Source organism: Schistocerca gregaria, chromosome 6 (assembly GCF_023897955.1).
Source record: "Schistocerca gregaria isolate iqSchGreg1 chromosome 6, iqSchGreg1.2, whole genome shotgun sequence".
NCBI classification, from domain to species: domain Eukaryota; kingdom Metazoa; phylum Arthropoda; class Insecta; order Orthoptera; family Acrididae; genus Schistocerca; species Schistocerca gregaria.
Window position 1 is genome coordinate 438,692,083 of NC_064925.1, and position 23,970 is coordinate 438,716,052.

At 45.8% G+C, this 23,970-nt stretch overlaps 1 protein-coding gene across 5 annotated transcripts in view; it reads left to right on the forward strand.

Moving 5' to 3' along the window:
- Positions 1-23,970, forward strand: part of LOC126278179 (collagen alpha-1(IX) chain-like) — a 1,015,797-nt gene that overhangs the window by 725,055 nt on the left and 266,772 nt on the right. For 4 of the 5 annotated variants that reach the window (XM_049978082.1, XM_049978080.1, XM_049978081.1 and 1 more), the window contains exon 2: positions 15,127-15,201. The exons of the other annotated variant lie outside the window; for it this stretch is intronic. In XM_049978082.1, the coding sequence (XP_049834039.1) occupies positions 15,127-15,201 (75 nt within the window). The remainder of the gene's footprint in view (positions 1-15,126; positions 15,202-23,970) is intronic. 5 annotated transcript variants of the gene reach the window in all.

The following is a 23,970-nucleotide window of genomic DNA, read 5'->3' on the forward strand; positions in this document are numbered from 1 at the left end:
AAATTTGTTTACAGCGAGTATAGATTTAAGTGTCAGAAAGTCTTTTCTGAAAGTATTTGTATGGAGTGTAGCCATGTATGGAATTGAACCGTGGACGATAAATAGTTTAGACAAAAAGAGAATAGAAGCTATGAAATATGGTGCTACAGAAGAATCCTGAAGATAAGGTGGATAGATCACGTAACTAATGAGGAGGTATTGAATAGGGTGGGGGAGAAGAGAAGTTTGTGTCACAACTTGACTAGAAGAAGGAATCGGTTGGTAGGACATGTTCTGAGGCATCAAGGGATCACCAATTTAGTAGTGGAGGGCAACGCGGAGAGCAAAAATCGTAGAGGAAGACCAAGAGATGAATACACTAAACAGATTGAGAAGGATGTAGGTTGCAGTAGGTACTGGGAGATGAAGAAGCTTGCACAGGATAGAGTAGCATGGAGAGCTGCATCAAACCAGTGTCTGGACTGAAGACCACAACAATAACAACATGGAAAATTTAAACATGAATTCCTGGTTGGAGATGTGCGTCTCAGTCCTCCAAAATGTGTGTGTGCGCGCCTTATTAATTACTCCACAACTTCGTTCTATATTGAAACTAGAGGTTCTGCTTGCCAGTGTTTTAGGGTTCAGGGAGAGATACATACTGCTTTACATCAGTAACATCGGATGTCGTCTTGGTCATAACATCGCCCTCAAAAGTCAGCCTGTCGCTGCCTGCTGAATCGTTCAGTGGCATTAATGTCACTCTCAGAAAGCATTGTGACATGATTATTGGACGTCTCTAAGCGATCGTAGAATGAAGGTTTTCACGACCGGATGAAAGAGCTGCTGGTAAACCTTTCGAGATGTAAGGTCGTGCTCCAAGAAACTCTTCTGTTTGCTAAGAGTTTCTTGAAACACGACCTTACATCCCGAAAGGTTTACCATTCTCTAAGAGTTGGTGTCTCATTTTTCTAACACTATTTCGTAGTTTTTATTGATAGTACTGGGCATGGTTGCAGGGGACGAAAAATTTGAATTTTTCTCACTGGGAGGGTGTCTTCCCATTGGTGTCTTTAGTTCCTGTTTGTCAGCAGAAGGAAGTCAGTGAGTCTCATTAGGAGAGGCGAGCATCCCAGGGGATGTGAGGAGTTTAGTAGAAGCGGGGGTGTGGCCCGCTCCGTTCTTTTGATGACTAGAGCCGGCGCCTGTCGTTGCTGAGGACAGAGACCACCGTGCTGTCATTGCTGTCCTCAGAGAATAATTTGAGCAGGACATCAAAGGACATGGTGCCATGGTGCTGCCCAAGCGACATGAGAAAATCGATAGCTTTCGCTCCAAATTTTTGGTGAATCCAACCGAAAGACACTCCCCCTACACCGTGCTTGGCCACTACCGACCTCTTCTTTGTTTATATCCGTTTTTTACACCAAGAATGGGAATGTTCTGCTGCGTCCTCCTGTTTTTTCGTGAAATAAGCGATAGTCAGGTTCGCCACAGAACTCTCCAAGTGGAGCTTTTTTAAAAACATAGTTGAGAATTGAGGGTGGAGAAGTCTCCCACCCTCTACTACTGATTGGTGCACCCCAGTTGAATTCTGTCGAACTGTAAGTGTCGCAATTGTGGGAGCGTGATCCGTATTCTGAGTACCTCGCAATGTACTTGTTCTGCGACACAACTTGTGTTGCCTATTTGTTTATAATTTTGGTTTCTTTTGTTGACTTTGAATTCGTGAACTGCCCACATGAGGAAATCTCACTGTGTTTTCTCTATACACTTTTCCGACGCTACTACACAATCGATACTAGAATTGACCATCTCTGGTTCAATACAAAATTTTCTTACAAAATTTTACCGTGTTTGTATATATCATTCAAGACATGCGAGGTAGGACAGACGTAAAATGACATCAGCTGATCCGACACGAGCACCCGTCCACCCCCACCCCCCTGCCCCCACCACGACTACCCTGTCGCAAACCTACCTAGCAAACATAGCTTCCTGTTTAAAATATTATGTACTTACTTCCCTCCACAAGTGCTAGAAGTTTCTGACGGAAATTTCCGAATGCCCTGTATAAAAGTGAACGTGGTGCGACTAGGGCCTCCTGTCGGGTAGACCGTTGGCCGGGTGGAAGCCTTTCGATTTGACGCCCCTTCGGCGACTTGTGTGTCGATAAGGATGAAAGGATGATGATTAGGACGACATAACACCCAGACTCTGAGCGGAGAAGATCCCCGACCCAGCCGGGAATCGAACCCGGGCCCTTAGGATTGATATTGTTTCGCGTTGACCGCTTTTTTCCTTTTTTTTCGATATAGTTCGTTGCGTTTGGGCTGTGCAGACGCCACAAGACATCCGTTCAAGTCGATTGTTGTTTCCTTTATTCAGTTTTTTTATTACAGAGGGCAAGCAGCCCTCTGACCGAACACGCTGAGCTACCGTGCCGGCGACCACTCAGCTACCAGGGGGGGGGGGGGGGGGTCCTCTATAACCTGTTGCAAATCGAAGTTGTTCTCGCTGCGACACCGTTGTCGTAGTGTACAGCTGCCGAACACAGCCAACCGCTGTTTGAAATCAAAAAGAGACGTCTATACAGTTTCGGTATTGTTACATTTTTGTGAATATACGAGGGTGAGTCAAATGAGAACCTTAAATTTGTAATGACAAATCGAAATTTCGCACCGTTACCCTGTAAGTTGATAAGCGTGCTACAAACAGCTTGCAGAATGTCCTGTAGGTGGTAGCATAGTTCAGATACACACATACCGTCGCAGTATCAGTATAAATATGGCCGCCCCACTTGCGACTTGCACCAGGGAGAACAGCGTTCTGCTTGTGTGGCCGTGCGGTTCTAGGCGCTTCAGTCTGGAACTGCGTGATTGCTACGGTCGCAGGTTCGAAACCTGCCTCAGGCATGGATGTGTGTGAGGTCCTTAGGTTAGTTAGGTTTAAGTAGTTCTAAGTTCTAGGGGACTGATGACCACAGATGTTAGGTCCCATAGTGCTCAGAGCCATTTGAACCATTTTTGTTATTCAGTTTTTGCGTAGTGAAGGTGTGAAACATATTGAAATTTACCGACGAATGAAGGTTCAGTACGATAATGCATGTTTGTCACAGCAGCAAATCTACGAATGGAGTAGGAAGTTCGCAAATGGTGTGACTTCAGTGGAAGATGCTCCTCGTCCAGGTCAGGCACAACGAGTTGTGACTCCACAGAACATTGCAGCAGTTGAAGCCATAGTGAAGGAAAAACGCCGAGTGACACTGAATGACATTGCAGCACGTTTACAGATTAGTCATGGGTCAGCACACCACATTGTGCATGATGTGCTCCACTTTCACAAAGTGTCTGCAAGATGGGTGCCACGGCAGCTGACTCCTGAAATGAGAGAACGACGGATTGATGCTTGCGAAGAACTTCTTCGGCACTTTGAACGAGATGGTGATGGCTTCCTTGCAAGAATCGTTACTGGGGCGAAACTTGGATGCACTTCCACCAACTGGAAACGAAGAGGGCGAGAAAGGTTATGCTGACTCTTTTGGGCCGAAAAAGACGTCATGCTGACTCTTTTGGGTCGAAAAAGGCGTCATTTTGGAGCATTACAGGCCTAGAGGGACCACTGTCACCATTTCATCATACACAATTCTCCTAAAAAATCATCTGCGGCCTGCAATCAAATCAAAATAACGTGTATTGCTGTCAGCAGGTGTCCTTTTGCAACATGCATGACAATGCAAGGTCCCACACTGCCCATAAGACAGTTGCAACAATCACAGACCTGCATTTTGAGTGTCTTCCTCATCTACCATATTCATCATACCTTGCTCCAAGTGATTTTCATATGTCTGGACCACTCAAAGATGCAATGGGAGGAAAGAAGTTCTGTTCTCATGAAGAGGTACGCCACGCGGTGCATGAGTGGTTGCGCGGACTACCAAAAGAATTTTTTTCTAAAGGAATTTTTGGACTTTGTAAGTGCTGGAGTACTTGCATTGAGCGTGGGGGAGATTATGTTGAAAAGTGATACAGCTTTGTACCACTTCTGCACAATAAAAAACATTTTAAAAAATATTTAAGGTTTTCATTTGACTTACCCTCGTAGTTGCTACCCCGCCACTGTCTTGCACCCTTGTGAGCGGGGCTCATTCTGATTTACATGTCTTTTGGGCACCCAATTGGTCTTTTATTTGTCCTGTGTCGTATGCTGTAGCTGCACTATCTGACACCTGACACCCCTGGTTTTCCAAATTTCTCTATCACTTTATCCGAGAGCAGATTCGATCTTAATATAACCTACATGACAGAAATGGCAGAAAAGCATCTCCACCTCCAAATATACGAGGGAAACTCCAAAAGAAATGCACACTATTTTGGTAAAAATATAGCTTTCATTCTGCATGTGTGAAAGTTTTACAGTGTGTAGATACATCCTTCCCGCTTGTTTTAAAACTTAGTTAAACCTGCTCCCGTGAATGGCGCCGTCACAGCATGTCTTCAAGACGGCTGCTACACTTGACGCTCGCCAGAAGCAACGTGCTGTCATAGAATTCCTGTGCTGTGAAAACGAGACAGTGGGAAACATCCACAATAGGTTGAAAAAGGTGTACGGAGATGCTGCTGACGATCGCAATACAGTAAGTCGGTGGGCAAGCAGGTTACGAGGTGACAGCGGGCACAGCAATATTGAGGACTGTCCTCGCAGCGGCAGGCCTCGTACTGCACACACTCCAGACAATGTGTAGCGAGTTAACGAATTGGTGACTGCTGACAGACGCATCACAGTGAACGAATTGTCACGCTACGTTGGGATAGGGGAAAGAAGTGTTTGCAGAATACTGAAAGGTTTATCTTCGTGGAAGAAGGCTTGAAGATGACTCCCTTGTGCACGCTGCCAAACAGTGGCTCCAACGGGTTGGTCCAGAATTTTACCGTGCGGGTATACAGACGCTGGTTCAAGGTAGCATAAGGCAGTTCAAAGGGATGGAAATAATGTGGAGAAATGAAAATACACTCCTGGAAATGGAAAAAAGAACACATTGACACCGGTGTGTCAGACCAACAATACTTGGTCCGGACACTGCTAGAGGGCTGTACAAGCAATGATCACACGCACGGCACAGCGGACACACCAGGAACCGCGGTGTTGGCCGTCGAATGGCGCTAGCTGCGCACCATTTGTGCACCGCCGCCGTCAGTGTCAGCCAGTTTGCCGTGGCATACGGAGCTCCACCGCAGTCTTTAACACTGGTAGCATGCCGCGACAGCGTGGACGTAAACCGTATGTGCAGTTGACGGACTTTGAGCGAGGGCGTATTGTGGGCATGCGGGAGGCCGGGTGGACGTACCGCCGAATTGCTCAACACGTGGGGCGTGAGGTCTCCACAGTACATCGATGTTGTCGCCAGTGGTCGGCGGAAGGTGCACGTGCCCGTCGACCTGGGACCGGACCGCAGCGACGCACGGATGCACGCCAAGACCGTAGGATCCTACGCAGTGCCGTAGGGGACCGCACCGCCACTTCCCAGCAAATTAGGGACACTGTTGCTCCTGGGATATCGGCGAGGACCATTCGCAACCGTCTCCATGAAGCTGGGCTACGGTCCAGCACACCGTTAGGCCGTCTTCCTCTCACGGCCCAACATCGTGCAGCCCGCTTCCAGTGGTGTCGCGACAGGCGTGAATGGAGGGACGAATGGAGACGTGTCGTCTTCAGCGATGAGAGTCGCTTCTGCCTTGGTGCCAATGATGGTCGTATGCGTGTTTGGCGCCGTGCAGGTGAGCGCCACAATCAGGACTGCATACGACCGAGGCACACAGGGCCAACACCCGGCATCATGGTGTGGGGAGCGATCTCCTACACTGGCCGTACACCTCTGGTGATCGTCGAGGGGACACTGAATAGTGCACGGTACATCCAAACCGTCATCGAACCCATCGTTCTACCATTCCTAGACCGGCAAAGGAACTTGCTGTTCCAACAGGACAATCACGTCGGCATGTATCCCGTGCCACCCAACGTGCTGTAGAAGGTGTAAGTCAACTACCCTGGCCAGCAAGATCTCCGGATCTGTCCCCCATTGAGCATGTTTGGGACTGGATGAAGCGTCGTCTCACGCGGTCTGCACGTCCAGCACGAACGCTTGTCCAACTGAGGCGGCAGGTGGAAATGGCATGGCAAGCCGCTCCACAGGACTACATCCAGCATCTCTACTATCGTCTCCATGGGAGAATAGCAGCCTGTATTGCTGCGAAAGGTGGATATACACTGTACTAGTGCCGACATTGTGCATGCTCTGTTGCCTGTGTCTATGTGCCTGTGGTTCTGTCAGTGTGATCATGTGATGTATCTGACCCCAGGAATGTGTCAATAAAGTTTCCCCTTCCTGGGACAATGAATTCACGGTGTTCTTATTTCAATTTCCAGGAGTGTAGTTCCTAAAAGATGTATCTACGCACTGTAAAACTTTCAAAGATGTAGAATTAAAGATGGATAGTGTGCATTTCTTTTGGAGTGGCCCTCGTAACAGCGAGCATTACACCTGACTTAACTAGTGCAGTCATCGTTCTTGGCATGTGAAGGCACATGCGCCTTTGGAGATGACCGGAAGATGTATATAACGTAGTGGCTGCTGCTCGTCACGAAACTTTTTAGGGTGTCCAGTAATTGCGAGGACGTCGTCGTCGTCTGAGGGTGACTCACAGCGACTGAGTGGCTGTTGAGCTTTAACAGTAATAACGTACGTCACTTGCAGTCGCCGTGGCCAGCGCGGACTCGGGCCGGGATGACGCAGCGAGGTCCAGCGGCAGCTGCGGATGCAAAGCGGGCGTGCGCGCGATGTGCGCGCAGACAGCCAGATAACCAGATAGCGGGTCACGGACCTGCGTTCCGCGGGGCGCCGCGCAGCTGGCGCTTAAATGCGACGATGACGCCTGCTCTGATGTCAACGAGTGAATCAAAGTGGGACGGGGCATCGGCCGCCCGCGCCGTGAGACCGCCGTGGCGTGGCGCCCTCCTAATGCCGCGGCCGCGCGCCGCCGACACAGCGGGTGCCGCCGTTGGCGTACTCTAGGGTAGCCTTTTCACCAAGTTTACCAAAAGATCCTCTCCAGATGCTTCTCAACTCTCCTCCCTTTCTTCCATTTTAGTCTAGGAGTTCAATCGCGACTGTATCGCCGCATTCGTGGATCTCACAGAGTAATTCGAATATCATTTGGAACGAGACTGGTGTTCTGTCATATACAGCCGCTCGCCTGACGATCCATAACTACAGGCTGGAGAGTTGCACAAGTCTCGCCAATTTTCATGCAAGCAATAGGATTAATCCACTAAATTACAGGCACATATTGGTAACTGTAGATTACAACTGAAGAAACTGCAAAAAGGTGAGAATTTAAGGAGATGGAACCTGGATAAACTGAAAGAACCAGAGGTTGTATAGAGTTTCAGAGAGAGTGTAAGGGAACAATTGACAGGAATGGGGGAAAGAAATACAGTAGAAGAAGAATGGGTAGCTCTGAGGAATGAAGTAGTTAAGGCAGCAGAGGATCAAGTAGGTAAAAAGACGATGGCTTGTAGAACTCCTTGGGTAACAGAAGAAATATTGAATTTAATTGATTAAAGGAGAAAATATAAAAATGCAGTAAATGAAGCAGGCAAAAAGGAATACAAACGTCTCAAAAATGAGATCGACAGGAATTGCAAAATGGCTGAGCAGGGATGGCTAGAGGACAAATGTGAGGCTGTAGAGGCTTATCTCACTAGGGGTAAGAAAGATACTGCCTACAGGAAAATTAAAGAGACCTTTGGGGAAAAGAGGACCACTTGTATGAATATTAAGAGCTCAGATGGAAAACCAGTTCTAAGCAAAGAAGGGAAAGCAGAAAGGTGGAAGGAGTATATAGAGGGTCTCTACAAGGGCGATGTACTTGAGGGCAATATTATGGAAATGGAAGAGGATGTAGATGCAGATGAAATGGGAGATACGATACTGCATGTAGAGTTTGACAGAGCACTGAAAGACCTGAGTCGAAACAAGACCCCCGGAGTAGACAACATTCCATTAGAACTACTGACGGCCTTGGGAGAGACAGTCCTGACAAAACACTACCATCTGGTGAGCAAGATGTATGACACAGGTGAAATACCCTCAGACTTCAAGAATAATATAATAATTCCAAACCCAAAGAAAGCAGGTGTTGACAGATGTGAAAATTACCGAACTATCGGTTTAATAAGTCACAGCTGCAAAACACTAACGCGAACTCTTTAGAGACGAATGGAAAAACTGGTAGAAGCTGTCCTCGGGGAAGATCAGTTTGGATTCCATAGAAATGTTGTGACACGTGAGGCAATACTGACTCTACGATTTATCTTAGAAGGAAGATTAAGGAAAGGCAAACCTACATTTCTAGCATTTATAGACTTAGAGAAAGCTTTTGACAATGTTGACTGGAATAGTCTCTTTCTAATTCTGAAGGTGGCAGAGGTAAAATACAGGGAGCGAAAGGCCATTTACAATTTTTACAGAAAACAGATGGCAGTTATAAGAGTCGAGGTACATGAAAGGAAAGCAGTAGTTGGGAAGGGAGTGACAGGGTTGTATCCTTTCCCCGATGTTATTCAATCTTTATAGTGAGCAAGCAGTGATGGACACAAAAGATAAATTTGGAGTAGGTATTAAAATCCATGGAGAAGAAATAAAAACTTTGAGGTTTGCCCATGACATTGTAATTCTGTCAGAGACAGCAAAGGACTTGGAAGAGCAGTTCAATGGAATGGGTAGTGTCTTGAAAGGAGGATATAAGATGAACATCAACAAAATCAAAACGAGGATAATGGAATGTAGTCGAATTAAGTAGGGTGATGATGGGGGAATTAGATTGGGAAATGAGACACTTAAAGTAGCAAAGGAGTTTTGCTATTTGGGGAGCTAAATAACTGATGATGGTCAAAGTAGAGAGGATATAAAATGTAGACTGGCAATAGCAAGAAAAGCGTTTCTGAAGAAGAGAAATTTGTTAACATCGAATATAGATTTAAGTGTCAGGAAGTCATTTCTGAAAGTATTTGTCTGGAGTGTAGCCATGTATGGAAGTGAAACATGGACGATAAATAGTTTGGACAAGAAGAGAATAGAAGCTTTCGAAATGTGGTGCTACATAAGAATGCTGAAGATTAGATGGGTAGATCACATAACTAATGGGGAAGTATTGAATAGGACTGGGGAGAAGAGAAGTTTGTGGCACAACTTGACTAGAAGAAGGGATCGGTTGGTAGGACATGTTTTGAGGCATCAAGGGATCACCAATTTGGTATTGGAGGGCAGCGAGGAGGGTAAAAATCGTAGAGGGAGACCAAGAGATGAATACTCTAAACAGATTCAAAAGGATGTAGGTTGCAGTAGGTACTGGGAGATGAAGAATCTTGCCCAGGATAGAGTAGCATGGAGAGCTGCATCAAACCAGTCTCAGGACTGAAGACCACAACAATAACAATCAGTAACGTAGATATGCGGCGGGATTTTGGACCGTGCAATGTATTCGAACATAATGAATTACCTCGATGAAAACGGCCTGTTGACACATAGTCAACACGGTTTTAGAAATCATCGTTCTTGTGTAACACAACTAGCTCTTTACTCACACTAAGTGCTGAGTGCTATCGACAAGGAACTTCGAATTCATTTCCAGAAGGCTTTTGGCACCGTATCTCACAAGCGGCTTGTAATCAAATTGCGTGCTTATGGAATTCCGTCTCAGAAATATTGTTGCATTCGTGATTTCCTGTCAGAGAGGTCACAGTTCATAGTAATTAACGGAAAGTCATGGAGTAAAACGTAAGTGATTTCTGGCGTCCCGAAGATAGTGTTACAGCCCCTCTGCTGTTCCTTATCTACACGTTGTTTCAGAATTCATGTTACACACTTCTATAGGCCGTAGAGGGAACTTAATGTATAACATTTTACACAGGAACCCACGTCCGCAAACGCCATCCATCGACGCAACAGAGAAAGAAGCTTATAGACACTGGCGCCTTAAAATGTATGTATATATACAGGGTGATTGGGTGATGATGTCACAAACTTCCTGGAATGATGGAGAAGGATAAATGTATGAATCTGAGGTAATGGTCCCTGTACTGGAAATGAACGAGTCGACAGTTATAAGCAAAAACCTCTCTGACACCTCTGATAGTGCAATACATGTACTGGTTCTGTTGTTGCTAAGATTGTAGGGTAGGCAACTTTCACAGGCCGTACTATGGACTAAAACAAGAAGAAATGACTTGTGAACATGGGATCTAAAATGCATGTCATAAGATCAATAATGTGTTTCACAGTAGCGAAGATGAACAAGTGCTCATAGCTCTTAAGGTATGCATTTTAGAGCAGATTTTTACTGGACATTTTTCCTTGTTTAGGGCCATACTACCACCTCTGAAAGTTGCCTACCCTACAATCTAAGTAACAGTAGTACGATTATATTTATTCCACTGTCAGAGGTATCAGAACAGTTTTCGCTTATACCTTTCGACTCGCTCGTTTCCGGCAGAGGAACCCATACCTCAGACTGATGCATTTATCCATCATCCCAGAAAGTCTGTGACATCACCACGGAATCGCCTGTGTAAATATATAAATGTCGTATGACTAGACCCTCCCGTCGAGTAGACAGTTCGCTGGGTGGAAGTCTTTCGATTAGACGCCACTTCGGTGACTTGCACGTCGATATCATCTGTGAATATACATACATTTAGTAAGCCAGCGCCTGTAAGTTTGACGCTCTGTGGCGTCGTTAAACGACGTTTCCGGATATTGTTTCCTACGTAAAACTTGATCTACTAAGACTGCCCTAGGACCTCTACAGACGTGTAACATGAATTGTGAACCACTGAGCAGCCGTCTTAGTGTGTTTGCAGATGATGGTGTAGTTTTTCGTCTAGTAAAGTCATCAGAAGATCAGAACAACTTTCAAAATGATTTAGAAAAAAATGTCTGTATGGTGCTAAATTTGGCAATTGATCCTTAATAATGAAGAGCGTCAGGTCATCCACACGATGCTAAACGGAATCCGTTAAATCACGATTACACGGATAAACCAATCAAATCTAAAGGCCGTAAATTCAAGTGAATGCCCAGGAAATGCAACTTAAAACGAAAAGAACACATAGAAAATGTTGTGGGGAAAGGCAAACCAAAGTCTGCCCTTTATTGGCAGAACAATTAGATGATGTAACAAATCTGTCCACATTATACTTTTCTGTCCTCGTTTGGGGCACCGCTGCGCGGTGTGGGATCCCTACCAGATAGGATTAACGGAATACTTCGAGAAAGTTTAGAGAAGGGCGGTATGTTTTGTATTATCGAGAAATAGGAGTGAGAGTGTCACGAAAATGATACAGGATTTGGGGTGGAGATCATTAAAACTAAGGAGTTTTTTGCTGCGGTGGAATCTTCCAACAAAATTTCAGTCGCCAGCTTTCTCCTCCGAATGCGATAATATTTTGTTGACTGCAACATACATAGAGAGAAACGATCATCGTAATAAAATAAAGTAAATCAGAGCTCGCACGGAAAGATACAGGTGTTCGTTTTTTCTGTTGTTCGAAGGTGAAAAAATAGAGAATTATTGTGAAGGTGGTTCGATGAAGCCTCTGCCAGGCACTTAAGTGTGATTTTCAGAGTAGCCATGTAGATGTAGGTAGGTTCGTATGTATATCTGGAGGTAGGATGCTATTTTCTTTTCGTATTTTGGCCGTTGGTTCGCTTCCACAGCCTGGCCGCTAACACTTGGTATTGCAGTGAGGCTTGCTTGACACAAAGTATCCAGTTTGAATCCTGGTGGTGGAGAAAATAGTCGTCAGTATTTCGTCACAGGTAAGGAGAGTTACTGATTTACAATTTCAGTGTTGTACTTTGAACTATTTATAAAATGAGGAGAGAAAATTATTAATGGATTGTGAATGTTAATAATAACGATGAGACACCGAATGCAGTAACTTCTTGGTTGCAGGTCATTTGTAAATAAATCAAACTAACAAGTAAATAAAAATTTATGAGCCTTTCCAGGTCACTTGACTGACTACCGATACCCTGGATTAAATCACAAACCTATGCGCAGTGTCTGATGAAGTGGGGGGGGGGGGGGGGGTGGTATGTAATGCTGTTGATGATGTTCTGTTCGTCGAAACAGATCGTGGTGCTTTTCGACAGGTCTGCTCAGATGCCTGCAGGAATCTTACCTGCAGGATTCTTCTAACTTCTACCTATAACGACAGTATAAACTACTCATCATTGTCATAATCTACTTATCGTTGCCACTATCGAGCCCTTACGGACAATTCAATGTCAGACAGCGGCAATATCATCGCCGTCTCACTCAAGTAGCCCAGCAGTTGGCATCACCAAGAATAAATACATGGCAGTAATGGCAACTGAGCACTATTCCTTCACTTGGCACTCATGCACTATCCATTCATCTACAGAGGCGAACGTCATTAATTAATACCCACACAGCTGCTAATCATAATTTTTTTTCTTATATAACGTTACATGCAGCTTGAGACTTAGTTGCCGAATGGGACTTAACGCCACTGCTTAATAGTCGCTATAGTAACTGGTCACTTGCTGTTCAGAAATTCTTATTTATCACCACGTTTCGAGCACAGCTCATCATTAGAACACCAAAAAGAAAGGTCTTCATACAGAGTTACATGTGTCAGCGATCAGCATGAGTACTCAGTTGAAGGGTCTGAGATGGTCTGATGACGTACTCGTTCCGAAACGCGTCACTAAATAATTGGTGTTCTAACGATGAGCTGTTCTCGAAACGTGCAGATGAAGAATTTCTGAACATGGAGTGACCAGTTATTCTAGCGACCTATGCAGAAGTCGCATAAGCAAATCGTCTTAAAACTTCCTGGCAGATTAAAACTGTGTGCCCGACCGAGACTCGAACTCGGGACCTTTGCCTTTCGCTGACAAGTGCTCTACCATCTGAGCTACCGAAGCACGACTCACGCCCGCTACTCACAGCTTTACTTCTGCCAGTATCCGTCTCCTACCTTCCAAACTTTACAGAAGCTCTCCTGCGGACCCTGCAGAACTAGCACTTCTGAAAGAAAGGATATTGCGGAGACATGGCTTAGCCACAGCCCGGGGGATGTTTCCAGAATGAGATGTTTTCACTCTGCAGCGGAGTGTGCGCTGATATGAAACTTCCTGGCAGATTAAAACTGTTTTAATCTGCCAGGAAGTTTCATATCAGCGCACACTCCGCTGCCGAGTGAAATTCTCATTCTGGAAAAATCGTCTTAAGTTTACGTCGTGGTCCCAGACGTCCTGCGCAACGTAATGCCTACACACAGACTGACCTCTACTGAACTCGACGCTACTTCCCAGATGCCATTTAAAGTCGTCCTTGGCCAGGGACAAAGCGCAGTACAATATCGATACTTTCAGGCGAACCATAAGCGGTGGACAAATAGCGCTAACATTCGAACGACTCCATAGGTTGCATCGTTCGACACAGAAAATGTTTATTTTAAAATGCTCGGTGAATGTTGCTCGAAATTACTTCAAGGCTCCGCTGAGGAAACAAATAGTATTTCTATAGTTAATACCTTCGTTGAGATCAGGTTTGTAATGCAAAGTTCGTAATTTGGAATTCCAGTTTATGCTAGAATTATTTTCTGGCACATAAGCCTCAAGCAAAGCAAATACACAGTCGCAAAATGGTTAACATTCTACGTTAAATTAGCGGCACCGCATAACTGATTAAATACGATGCTTTCGATCCAAGGAGACAGAGGATGTCTTCCCAATGCTATCACGCACAATAAAACAGCGCGATATTGGAACTTTAAGCACAAGAGCTTTCCATTCATATAAAATTTAAGTTTTCTAATTTTTTGCTTATTTCCCGTTAATTACATAATCTGAATTGAGATAATCCTCTATGGACTCACCAGAATATTGTGATTTATCTTTCTAGCGAACGTTCATAACATAAAACAGGATTGACGCAGCTATGCGAATGATTATACAAACTACACAGAATTTGATCAAAATTATACAGAAGCAAGGCAAAATGTGTTTTATACACCCTAATGTTAGTAACAACGACTAATTCACGGAGAGCGTTGGACTGTTATTCATACATAATGCGCTAGCACTGTGCAGTGACAGTGTATGAGTGAACATCGCAAAGACCTTTCACAAACTAACGCGTCGTGGGATCTAATGTTGCAGTTCTGCAGAAGACTATGGATTTCGAGAATGTCTAGTTAACTGCATGTACAGAACCGTATAGTCTCTGCTGAAATACTGGTATTACAAGCAGAATGATCATGTTCATCGTGTTAATTTCAACGTTGCGAACTCGCCACAGATTAATGTGTACTAACTTTCACCTGCTCTGTTAATGTCCACAACCAAATACGTGAAATAATCTATTCTGCACGTAGTCACATAGCATAGTCTATGAATCTGAGTGGGCAAGAAGTTGATTTGTGATAGCTGGCGGGGTGTACTGCTGTACTCAGTATCAATACAATCCCAGTCTTGCAATTCTCAGCAAAAACGAGTTTTTCACAGCAAATGTTTTAGTATTTCGTCCACGTAATCAGTTGCGTCATCAGCGCGGCTAACTACCATACGGAGGACCTGGGTTCGATTGCTGGTACTGCCAGGGATTTTTCCTTGCTGGGAGCTCTGAAACGGAGTGCAATCTGCCTCGTGAGGCCAACTGTGGAGCTACTTGAGTGAGAAGCAGCGGCTCCAGGAAAAGGCAATTGACAACTGCTTGGAGAACGGTGTGCTGCCCCACACCATACCGCATCCAATCAGACCATTGGCGGAGGATGACACGGTGTTCGGTCGGTACCGATGGTTCCTTCACGGCCTGTGGACATAGTTAATGTTTACGTTTTTGTGTTTCACCTAAAGCATAATTGAGCCATTAGTTTTAGTCATAAATGTTAAGAGTGGATGAATGCCGCAATATTCTGCTAACTACGGGGCAAACTTCGAGTAAAATTTCAAGCTGGTTGGTCATTTACTGTATATAACCTGGCTGACTTTTGACGCTCGCATTCATGCTTCTCTGTTGCAAAGCTAAAAGGGTACTTTTGTCGCGTGTGTTGTAGAGAGCGGAGCGTTCGGTCCATTGGGCGACGACGCCGACTTCACGTATGACTTTGACCTCAGTCCGGGATTCACCGGTAGGACCCAACTCACTTCTAACTCTGCATGCTGCTGCCGCACTTGCCTGCTCTCTGGGGCTTAAGGGAACCGTCTAAGGACAAATAAGGTCGCCTGACAATTTCTGAAGCCACGTACTTACCTGTTCGGAAAAATACGCATCACATCTATGGGAATTTGAATGTTCCATTCAGCATATGGTGACAGACAAAATGCCATGTCCTCCAACGTAATGAAAAACTAGCCAGAAAGGTAAAAGAATAGAAAGTGGTGACTAAAGGATTTTACTTTCGGCAGTACGCAAATATAGCAAAGCTCACAACGAAACCACTTAGCAGGAATTATGTATCAAACCACAAACCTAAAGGTATGGTGCTCAAGCCTCAGTTGAGCATTGACTTTTTTGTCACTTACCGCTTCTTCACTCCTGCCAATGATTTGTTGATATGGAAAATACCAAGTGGCTCCGTGGTACGGACTCTACGGTAAACTGACTGGACAAGTCAGTTGAAATGCTGAAAATCAATGGAATACCACCTCCAATAGGACCACGCTCAAAGCACTATTATGTTTGGACCAGCCTTTGCGTTGAGTGTTTAGTTACTTGCCATGAAGGATGACTGGGTTACCAACTACACTCCTGGAAATTGAAATAATAACACCGTGAATTCATTGTCCCAGGAAGAGGAAACTTTATTGACACATTCCTGGGGTCAGATACATCACATGATCACACTGACAGAACCACAGGCACATAGACACAGGCAACAGAGCATGCACAATGTCGGCACTAGTACAGTGTATATCCACCTTTCGCAGCAATGCAGGCTGCTATTCTCCCATGGAGACGATCGTAGAGATGCTGGATGTAGTCCTGTGGAACGACTTGCCATGCCATTTCCACCTGGCGCCTCAGTTGGACCAGCGTTCGTGCTTGACGTGCAGACCGCGTGAGACGACGCTTCATCCAGGCCCAAACATGCTCAATGGGAGACAGATCCGGAGATCTTGCTGGCTAGGGTAGTTGACTTACACCTTCTAGAGCACGTTGGGTGGCACGGGATACATGCGGCCGTGCATTGTCCTGTTGAAACAGCAAGTTCCCTTGCCGGTCTAGGATTGGTAGAACGATGGGTTCGATGACGGTTTGGATGTACCGTGCACTATTCAGTGTCCCCTCGACGATCACCAGAGGTGTACGGCCAGTGTAGGAGATCGCTCCCCATACCATGATGCCGGGTGTTGGCCCTGTGTGCCTCGGTCGTATGCAGTCCTGATTGTGGCGCTCACCTGCACGGCGCCAAACACGCATACGACCATCATTGGCACCAAGGCAGAAGCGACTCTCATTGCTGAAGACGACACGTCCATTCGTCCCTCCATTCACGCCTGTCGCGACACCACTGGAGGCGGGCTGCACGATGTTGGGGCGTGAGCGGAAGACGGCCTAACGGTGTGCGGGACCGTAGCCCAGCTTCATGGAGACGGTTGCGAATTGTCCTCGCCGATACCCCAGGAGCAACAGTGTCCCTAATTTGCTGGGAAGTGGCGGTGCGGTCCCCTACGGCACTGCGTAGGATCCTACGGTCTTTGCGTGCATCCGTGCGTCGCTGCGGTCCGGTCCCAGGTCGACGGGCACGTGCACCTTCCGCCGACCACTGGCGACAACATCGATGTACTGTGGAGACCTCACTCCCCACGTGTTGAGCAATTCGGCGGTACGTCCACCCGGCCTCCCGCATGCCCACTATATGCCCTCGCTCAAAGTCCGTCAACTGCACATTCGGTTCACGTCCACGCTGTCGCGGCATGCTACCAGTGTTAAAGACTGCGATGGAGTTCCGTATGCCACAGCAAACTGGCTGACACTGACGGCGGCGGTGCACAAATGCTGCGCAGCTAGCGCCATTCGACGGCCAACACCGCGGTGCCTGGTGTGACCGCTGTGCCGTGCTTGTGATCATTACTTGTACAGCCCTCTCGCAGTGTCTGGACCAAGTATGGTAGGTCTGACACACCGCTGTCAATGTGTTCTTTTTTCCATTTCCAGGAGTGTATAAGGAGAGGTCAATTTTGATGGAACTGTATCACAGCAATGCCTGTTATAAGAGTGGACCATTCCGAGCCAGATGTTGTCTAGGCGTTCACCACATCTCGATGCAAAATGTCGCGAATGTACTGACACTCTCATAATGCAATCTACGACCCTTGATCGACAGCGTAATGTTCGGGGACGGCTACTTCATGGTAGTCACCAGCAGCAACCATTAACTGCAGCACTTAGCATTGAGGGCGATGGAATTCTGTGCAACGCTAAAACTCAACCAGTCACTTAAAAAGAAATAGTTCTCATTCCTAGCTCTAGAGGTAGAGCTGGATGTTTAAATTGTGATACAGTGGAGAATCAGAGCCTTGTGTCCCCCAAATACCAGATGAATTAGTAGTGGTGACAGAGTATTTGGGAATATCTGGGAGGGATTTCCAGTTCCAGCAATGTTTTCCAACCAAGAGAAACCTTCCTAAAACCTCGATCAGAACAGAGGATGGGAATAATTTTAATGTAATTCTAGAACAGCTTGTCCCCAATATAGTGCAGGGACAAGCTGTGCGTATTTATTTATACTGCATGTATACACAGCGAATGTGCAGTGTACCTAGGCTGTCAACGCTCACCCACGTAGTCCACCAGCAAACAAATGTGAGTCACTCGATGCACATCTACGGAAAGGTCTGCTGTGTTCTTACTCGGAGCTACAGAAACTTCCTAAGGTTCTGCTCATGCAAGCCTTGTTTCAGTGTAAATAGGCTGATAGGACTCATTTACACTACATTCATATTTCACGTACACACTTCCTTCAGTCACATGTCAGAATCAGCGACGGAGGGGCCAGCGTACAGAATTCCTTGGGACGAGGGAATATGCCTTATGCAAGACACCTTTTCAGTTTCGTTTTACCCAGACATGTTTCAGCACTTTTTGTGCTATCTTCAGTGGTTTTCTTATTTTCTTACTTACATGAAGCTATTGGGTATTTATGTTGGCAGCTAGTCTGCTACACAATCTACAACTTGTCATGACTTTCACATTGTAGGTTTTTCTCGCACGTTTTGATGAGGTGACTACGCCGATCTCTGTGACTTATGGTCGTTTTACAACACGAAGTGTGTTATTTTAAAAGGTGTTCAGCTGATAAATGCTACAGGAGCAGTACTCTCAATGGAGCGTAACTGTTAGGACTCAACGAAAGGGAGCAGTGCGTTGTGGTATAGCCACGAGGAAGTTTTCAGCGATCCAGGAAAATATTTACTTTATTATAATTCCAGACACAACCACCCTTCTTTGAAATTTTACTGCCGCCAACTTATATTTCGCGGAAAGACCACAAAGATAAGATAAGAGAGATTAGGGATCATACAGAGGCATATAGGGAGTCATTTTTCCCTCGTTCTGTTTGGGAGTGGAACAGGGAGAGAAGATACTAGTTGTGGTATGAGGTACCCTCCCTCCACCACTCACCGTATGGTGGATTGCGGAGTATGTATGTGGATGTAGATTTAAACGGGCGTGCGACGGTGACATCTAGGACCTTTGGATTCAGACACTTTTCTTTTCTTGCCGCTGCAACGCCGAATAGCTCTCTCTCTCTCTTCATGTGCAGTATGTATGATTTAGTGGCTCTCTTTACATACCACAGTCTTATTTGATCAACTTAGCCGAAATGGCAAATGATTTTGCCTGAACCATCATATATAATGGTTTGATATATAATTTTAACGTTTCTGCTCAGATATGGATATTCTGAACAGTTGTTTTATGTTATTTTCTGCTTTCTATTCGTATAGTTAGGAGTCCCTTTGTAAATTATCCTCTCTGTATGTGCTTATGCCTCTTTAGATCTAACTGTGGTATTTATCGACCGAAATTAATAACCTGACTGCAAATAAACATTTTGATCCAAGACTGAATTTATTATAAAGCAAATACGCATCTCTCTTCTTAAATTGAGTTCTCGGAATGATGTAAGACCTCACACACATATTCTTTGTCCAGGACTATTAATCGTTTCGAGTTTAGCCAGTCAACGATTCGCACAGTGAATCGTAGTTGTCAACAACGAGCTAATGGTTCTGAACATGTGTGACCTTCATCATCTGCAGTGTGCACTAATCTCTTGATTCCGTCAGTTAACAGTTAAGGTATGAAAGGCTTGATGGTCTCGCGGTAGCGTTCTCGCTTCCCGAGCACGGGGTCCCGGGTTCGATTCCCGGCGGGGTCAGGGATTTTTCACCTGCCTCGTGATGACTGGGTGTTTGTGTCGTCTTCATTATCATCATCAATCATCCCCATTACGGTCGGAGGAAGGCAATGGCAAACCACCTCCACTAGGACCTTGCCTAGTATGGCGGCGCGGGTCTCCCGCGTCGCTCCCCTACGCTCGGTAAACGGAGTATGGGACTCATCATCATCATCATCATCATTCCGGAGAGACTAGTCCACCCAGGTGATACAGTACAAGGGACACCACCTTCTCATCATACGAGTCCAATCTACCGTTCATGGGATGCCGTACAAAGATCCGTTCCTGCTCATTATCCTGTAGCTATGATAATCATAGACTGTGAGAAGCCCACTACATATTAGCTAGAGAGATTAGTACATAATAGTACGTACAAGTCTAAAAGTAAAAAGGCTACAAGGAGCAAACGTTCAGCACCGCTAATAAGTTACGTGGAACACCTCGTTGAACACGGCAGACTGCGATTCGTTGGGCTTGTGAAGTTTATTGCCTTATTGCGCAGTGTGCGGTACTGATATGAGAAGGCAGTTAATCTTCATCTGTGACAACTGCAGAGAAGATTCTTGATGCACACTTGCATCACCCGTGTTGTTGACTGGCGAAGGACTAGGGATTACTGACCCAGAAAATTTATGCAGAGATCGCGAAACATTCAAGTTTGTATGAACTGCTAGTTGCTGGGTGATGTTCAAACTCGACAGTAGTTCGACGGTATTCGACTGTACACATCATATTATCAGTGTGTTAATGCACGATCCGTGCAGTGTAATGCGGACTAAAGGGAGTAGTTCTCTTACTGCCTGATTCTCAGAAAATTATAGTCCTTACAAAAATTTATTTGTATAAGTTTCCCGTTAATAAATGGTTCAAATGGTTCTAAACACTATGGGACTTCACATCTGAGGTCATCAGTCCCCTAAACCTAGAACTACTTAAACGTAACTAACCTAAGGACAGCACACACAGCCATGCCCGAGGCAGGATTCGAACCTGCGGCCGTAGCAGCAGCGCGGTTCCGGACTCAAGCACCTAGAACCGCTCGGACACAGCAGCAGGCTTCCCTTTAATATTCTGAGTACAGTAGACGCCCACGAGAGTATAAACTCTGTGATGGGTCGATAAACTAAGGTATTGATAGATATGGTATACGAAGGGAAGAGACTAAAACAAAATAAGTTCAAATGTCCACAGCACAAAATATTTAGTTTTCTCTTATACGCTGTGCAGACGAAAGTCGTGTGATAACTCCATACATCGTGCCAGGCCTCCTGTGCGGTGTAATGAAGCAACTCGAAGTGTGATGGACTCAAAAAGTCTTTGGAAGTCCTCTGCAGAAATATTGAGGCATGCTGCCTCTATTGCCGTCATAACGCGAAAATGATGCCGGTCCAGAATGTTGTGCACGAACTGACCTCTCGATTACATCCCATAAATGATCGATGGCATTCATGTTGGGCTATCTGGGTGGGCAAATCTTTCGCTCCAGAACGTTACTAAATAACCAACCGAGAGCAGCTGCAGCCCGGTAACACGACATCCTTGCTTTGGGACATCAAGTCCATGAATGGTTGAAATTTGTCTCCAAAAGGCCGATCATACCCACTTCCAGTCAATGATCTGTTCGGTTACACCAGGGGACCCAGTCCGTTCCATGTAAACACAACCACACCAATAAGGAGCTACCAGTTGTGCCTTGTTGACAACTTGAGTCCACGACTTTGTTCGGTCTGCGCCGCACTCGAACCCTACCATCGGGTCTTACCAGCTGAGACCGAGACTCATCTGACAATCCACGGTTTCCTACTCGTCTACAGTCCAACCGATGTGGACACGAGCCCATGAGAGGTGCTGCGGGCGATGTCGTGCTGTTAGCAAAGGCACTCGCGACGGTCGTCGGCTGCCATAGCCCATTAACGCCAAATTTCGCCGCAATGTCCTAATGGGTACTTTTGTCGTACGTCCCACATTGATTTCCGCTGTTGCTGCTGGTCTGTTACCACTGACAGTTATTCGAAAATCGCTGCACCGCTCGGTCTCAGGCACCTTGCCACGGTTCGCGCGGGTCTCCCCGTCGGTGGTTCGAATCCTCCCTCGGAAATGGGTGTGTGTTGTTTAAGTTAGATTAAGTAGTGTGTAAGCCTAGGTAGCGACGACCACCGCAGTTTGCTCCCACAGGAACTTACCAAAAATTTTCCATACCAATGCCACGGCTCTTGGTCGTTAAGTGAAGGCCGTCAGCCACTGCGGTGTCCGTGGTGAGAGGTAATGCCTGAAATTTGGTATTCTCGACAACACTATTTACACTGTGGATCTCTGAATATTGAATTAACTAGTGATTTCCGAAATGGACTGTATTATGCGTCTTGTTCAACTACAATTCGACGTCTGTCAATTTCCAAGTGTGTTTCAATCACGTCAGAAACTTTTTCACGTAAATCACCCGAGTACAAATGGCAGCACAGTCAGTGCCCTTTTATACCTTGTGTACGCGATATACCGCCACCTGTACATGTTCATATTGCTATCGCGTGACTTCTGTAACCTCAGTGTACACCAAGTCATGTTATAGGATTTGTCGACCTACAAAAAGCGTTAGACAACGAAAGAAGCACAAGGTGTTCAAAATTCAGGAAAATAGGCGTAAGCTGCAGAGAAAGACGGATGATATACAGGGTAGCTATAATTAAACTTTCGCTACTTGAGGAAGTGAAAACGGAAAACTATTTATCGCACAGGTGCCCAACTTTATAGGAATTACACTACTGGACATTAAAATTGCTACACCACGAAGATGACGTGCTACAGACGTTAAATTTAACCGACAGGAAAAAGATACTGTGATATACAAATGATTAGCTTTTCAGAGCATTCACACAAGGTTGGCGCCGGTGGCGACACCTACAACGTGCTGACATGAGGAAAGTTTCCAACCGATTTCTCATACACAAATAGCAGTTGACCGGCGTTGTCTGGTGAAACTAAGGAGGAGAAATGCGTACCATCACGTATCCGACTTCGGTAAAGGTCAGATTGCAGCCTATCGCGATTGCAGTTCATCGTATCGCGACATTGCTGCTCGCGTTGGTCGAGATGCAATGACTGTTAGCAGAATATGGAATCGATGGGTTCAGAAGGGTAATACGGAACGCCGTGCTGGATCCCAACGCCCTCGTATTACTAGCAGCCGAGATGACAGGCATCTTATACGCATGGCTGCAACGGATCATGCAGCCACGTCTCGATCCCTCAGTCAACACATGGAGACGTTTGCAAGACAACAACCATTTGCACGAACAGTTCGACGACGTTTGCAGCAGCATGGACATTCAACTCAGGGACCATGGCTGTGATTACCCGTGACGCTGCACCACAGACAGGAGCGCCTGCGACGGTGTACTCAACGACGAACGTGCGTGCACGAATGGCAAAACGTCATTTTTTTCTGATGAATCCAAGTTCTGTTTACAGCATCATGATGGTCGCATCCATGTTTGGTGACATCGCGGTGAATGAACGCATATTGGAAGCGTGTATTCGTCATCGCCATACTGGCGTATCACCCGGCGTGATGGTATGGGATGCCATTGGTTACACGTCTCGGTCACCTCTTGTTCGTACTGACGGCACTTTGAACAGTGGACGTTACATTTCAGATGTGTCACGCCCGTGGCTCTACCCTTTATTCCATCCCTACGAAACCCTACATTTCAGCAGGATAATGCACGACCGCATGTTGCAGGTCCTGTACGGGCCTTTCTGGATACAGAAAATGTTCGACTACTGTCCTGGCCAGCACATTCTCCAGATCTCTGACCAATTAGAAACGTCTGGTCAATGGTGGCCGAGCAAATGGCTCGTCACAATACGCCAGTCACTACTCTTGATGAACCGTGGTATCGTGTTGAAGCTGCATGAGCAGCTGTACCTGTACACGCCATCCAGGCTATGTTTGACTCAATGCCCAGGCGTATTAAGGCCGTTATTACGGTCAGAGGTGGTTGTTATGGGAACTGATTTCTCAGGATCTATGCACCCAAACTGCGTGAAAATATAATCACGTCAGTTCTAGTATAATATATTTATCCAATGAATACCCGTTTATCATCTGCGTTTCTTCTTGGTGTAGCAATTTTAATGGCCAGTAGTGTATTTTGAGACAGTGGGCTGCAGGATTTGCTTTGTTAGTAGTGATGGTGTCAAGACTTACCGTTAGGCGCCGGTAATGGTACGGCGACGTAGAACTGAGACACAAGCATCTGTGCGCCTTACAGTTGTAGACAGTCAACATCAGTCTGGACGAGGTAAGCAGGACAGAACTCATAAAACTGTTCTACCGGAACAACAGCACTAGTAACTCTGCTCTTTGCGAGTGTCGACGCATTAAAGGAATACAGAGAAGAACTCTTTCCGCACTGGGTTTCAAGAGTAGGATTCGGAAGTTTTAACTAACTGGCGATTTGGGAATTACTGCTGGGAGATGCCGACGGCCAA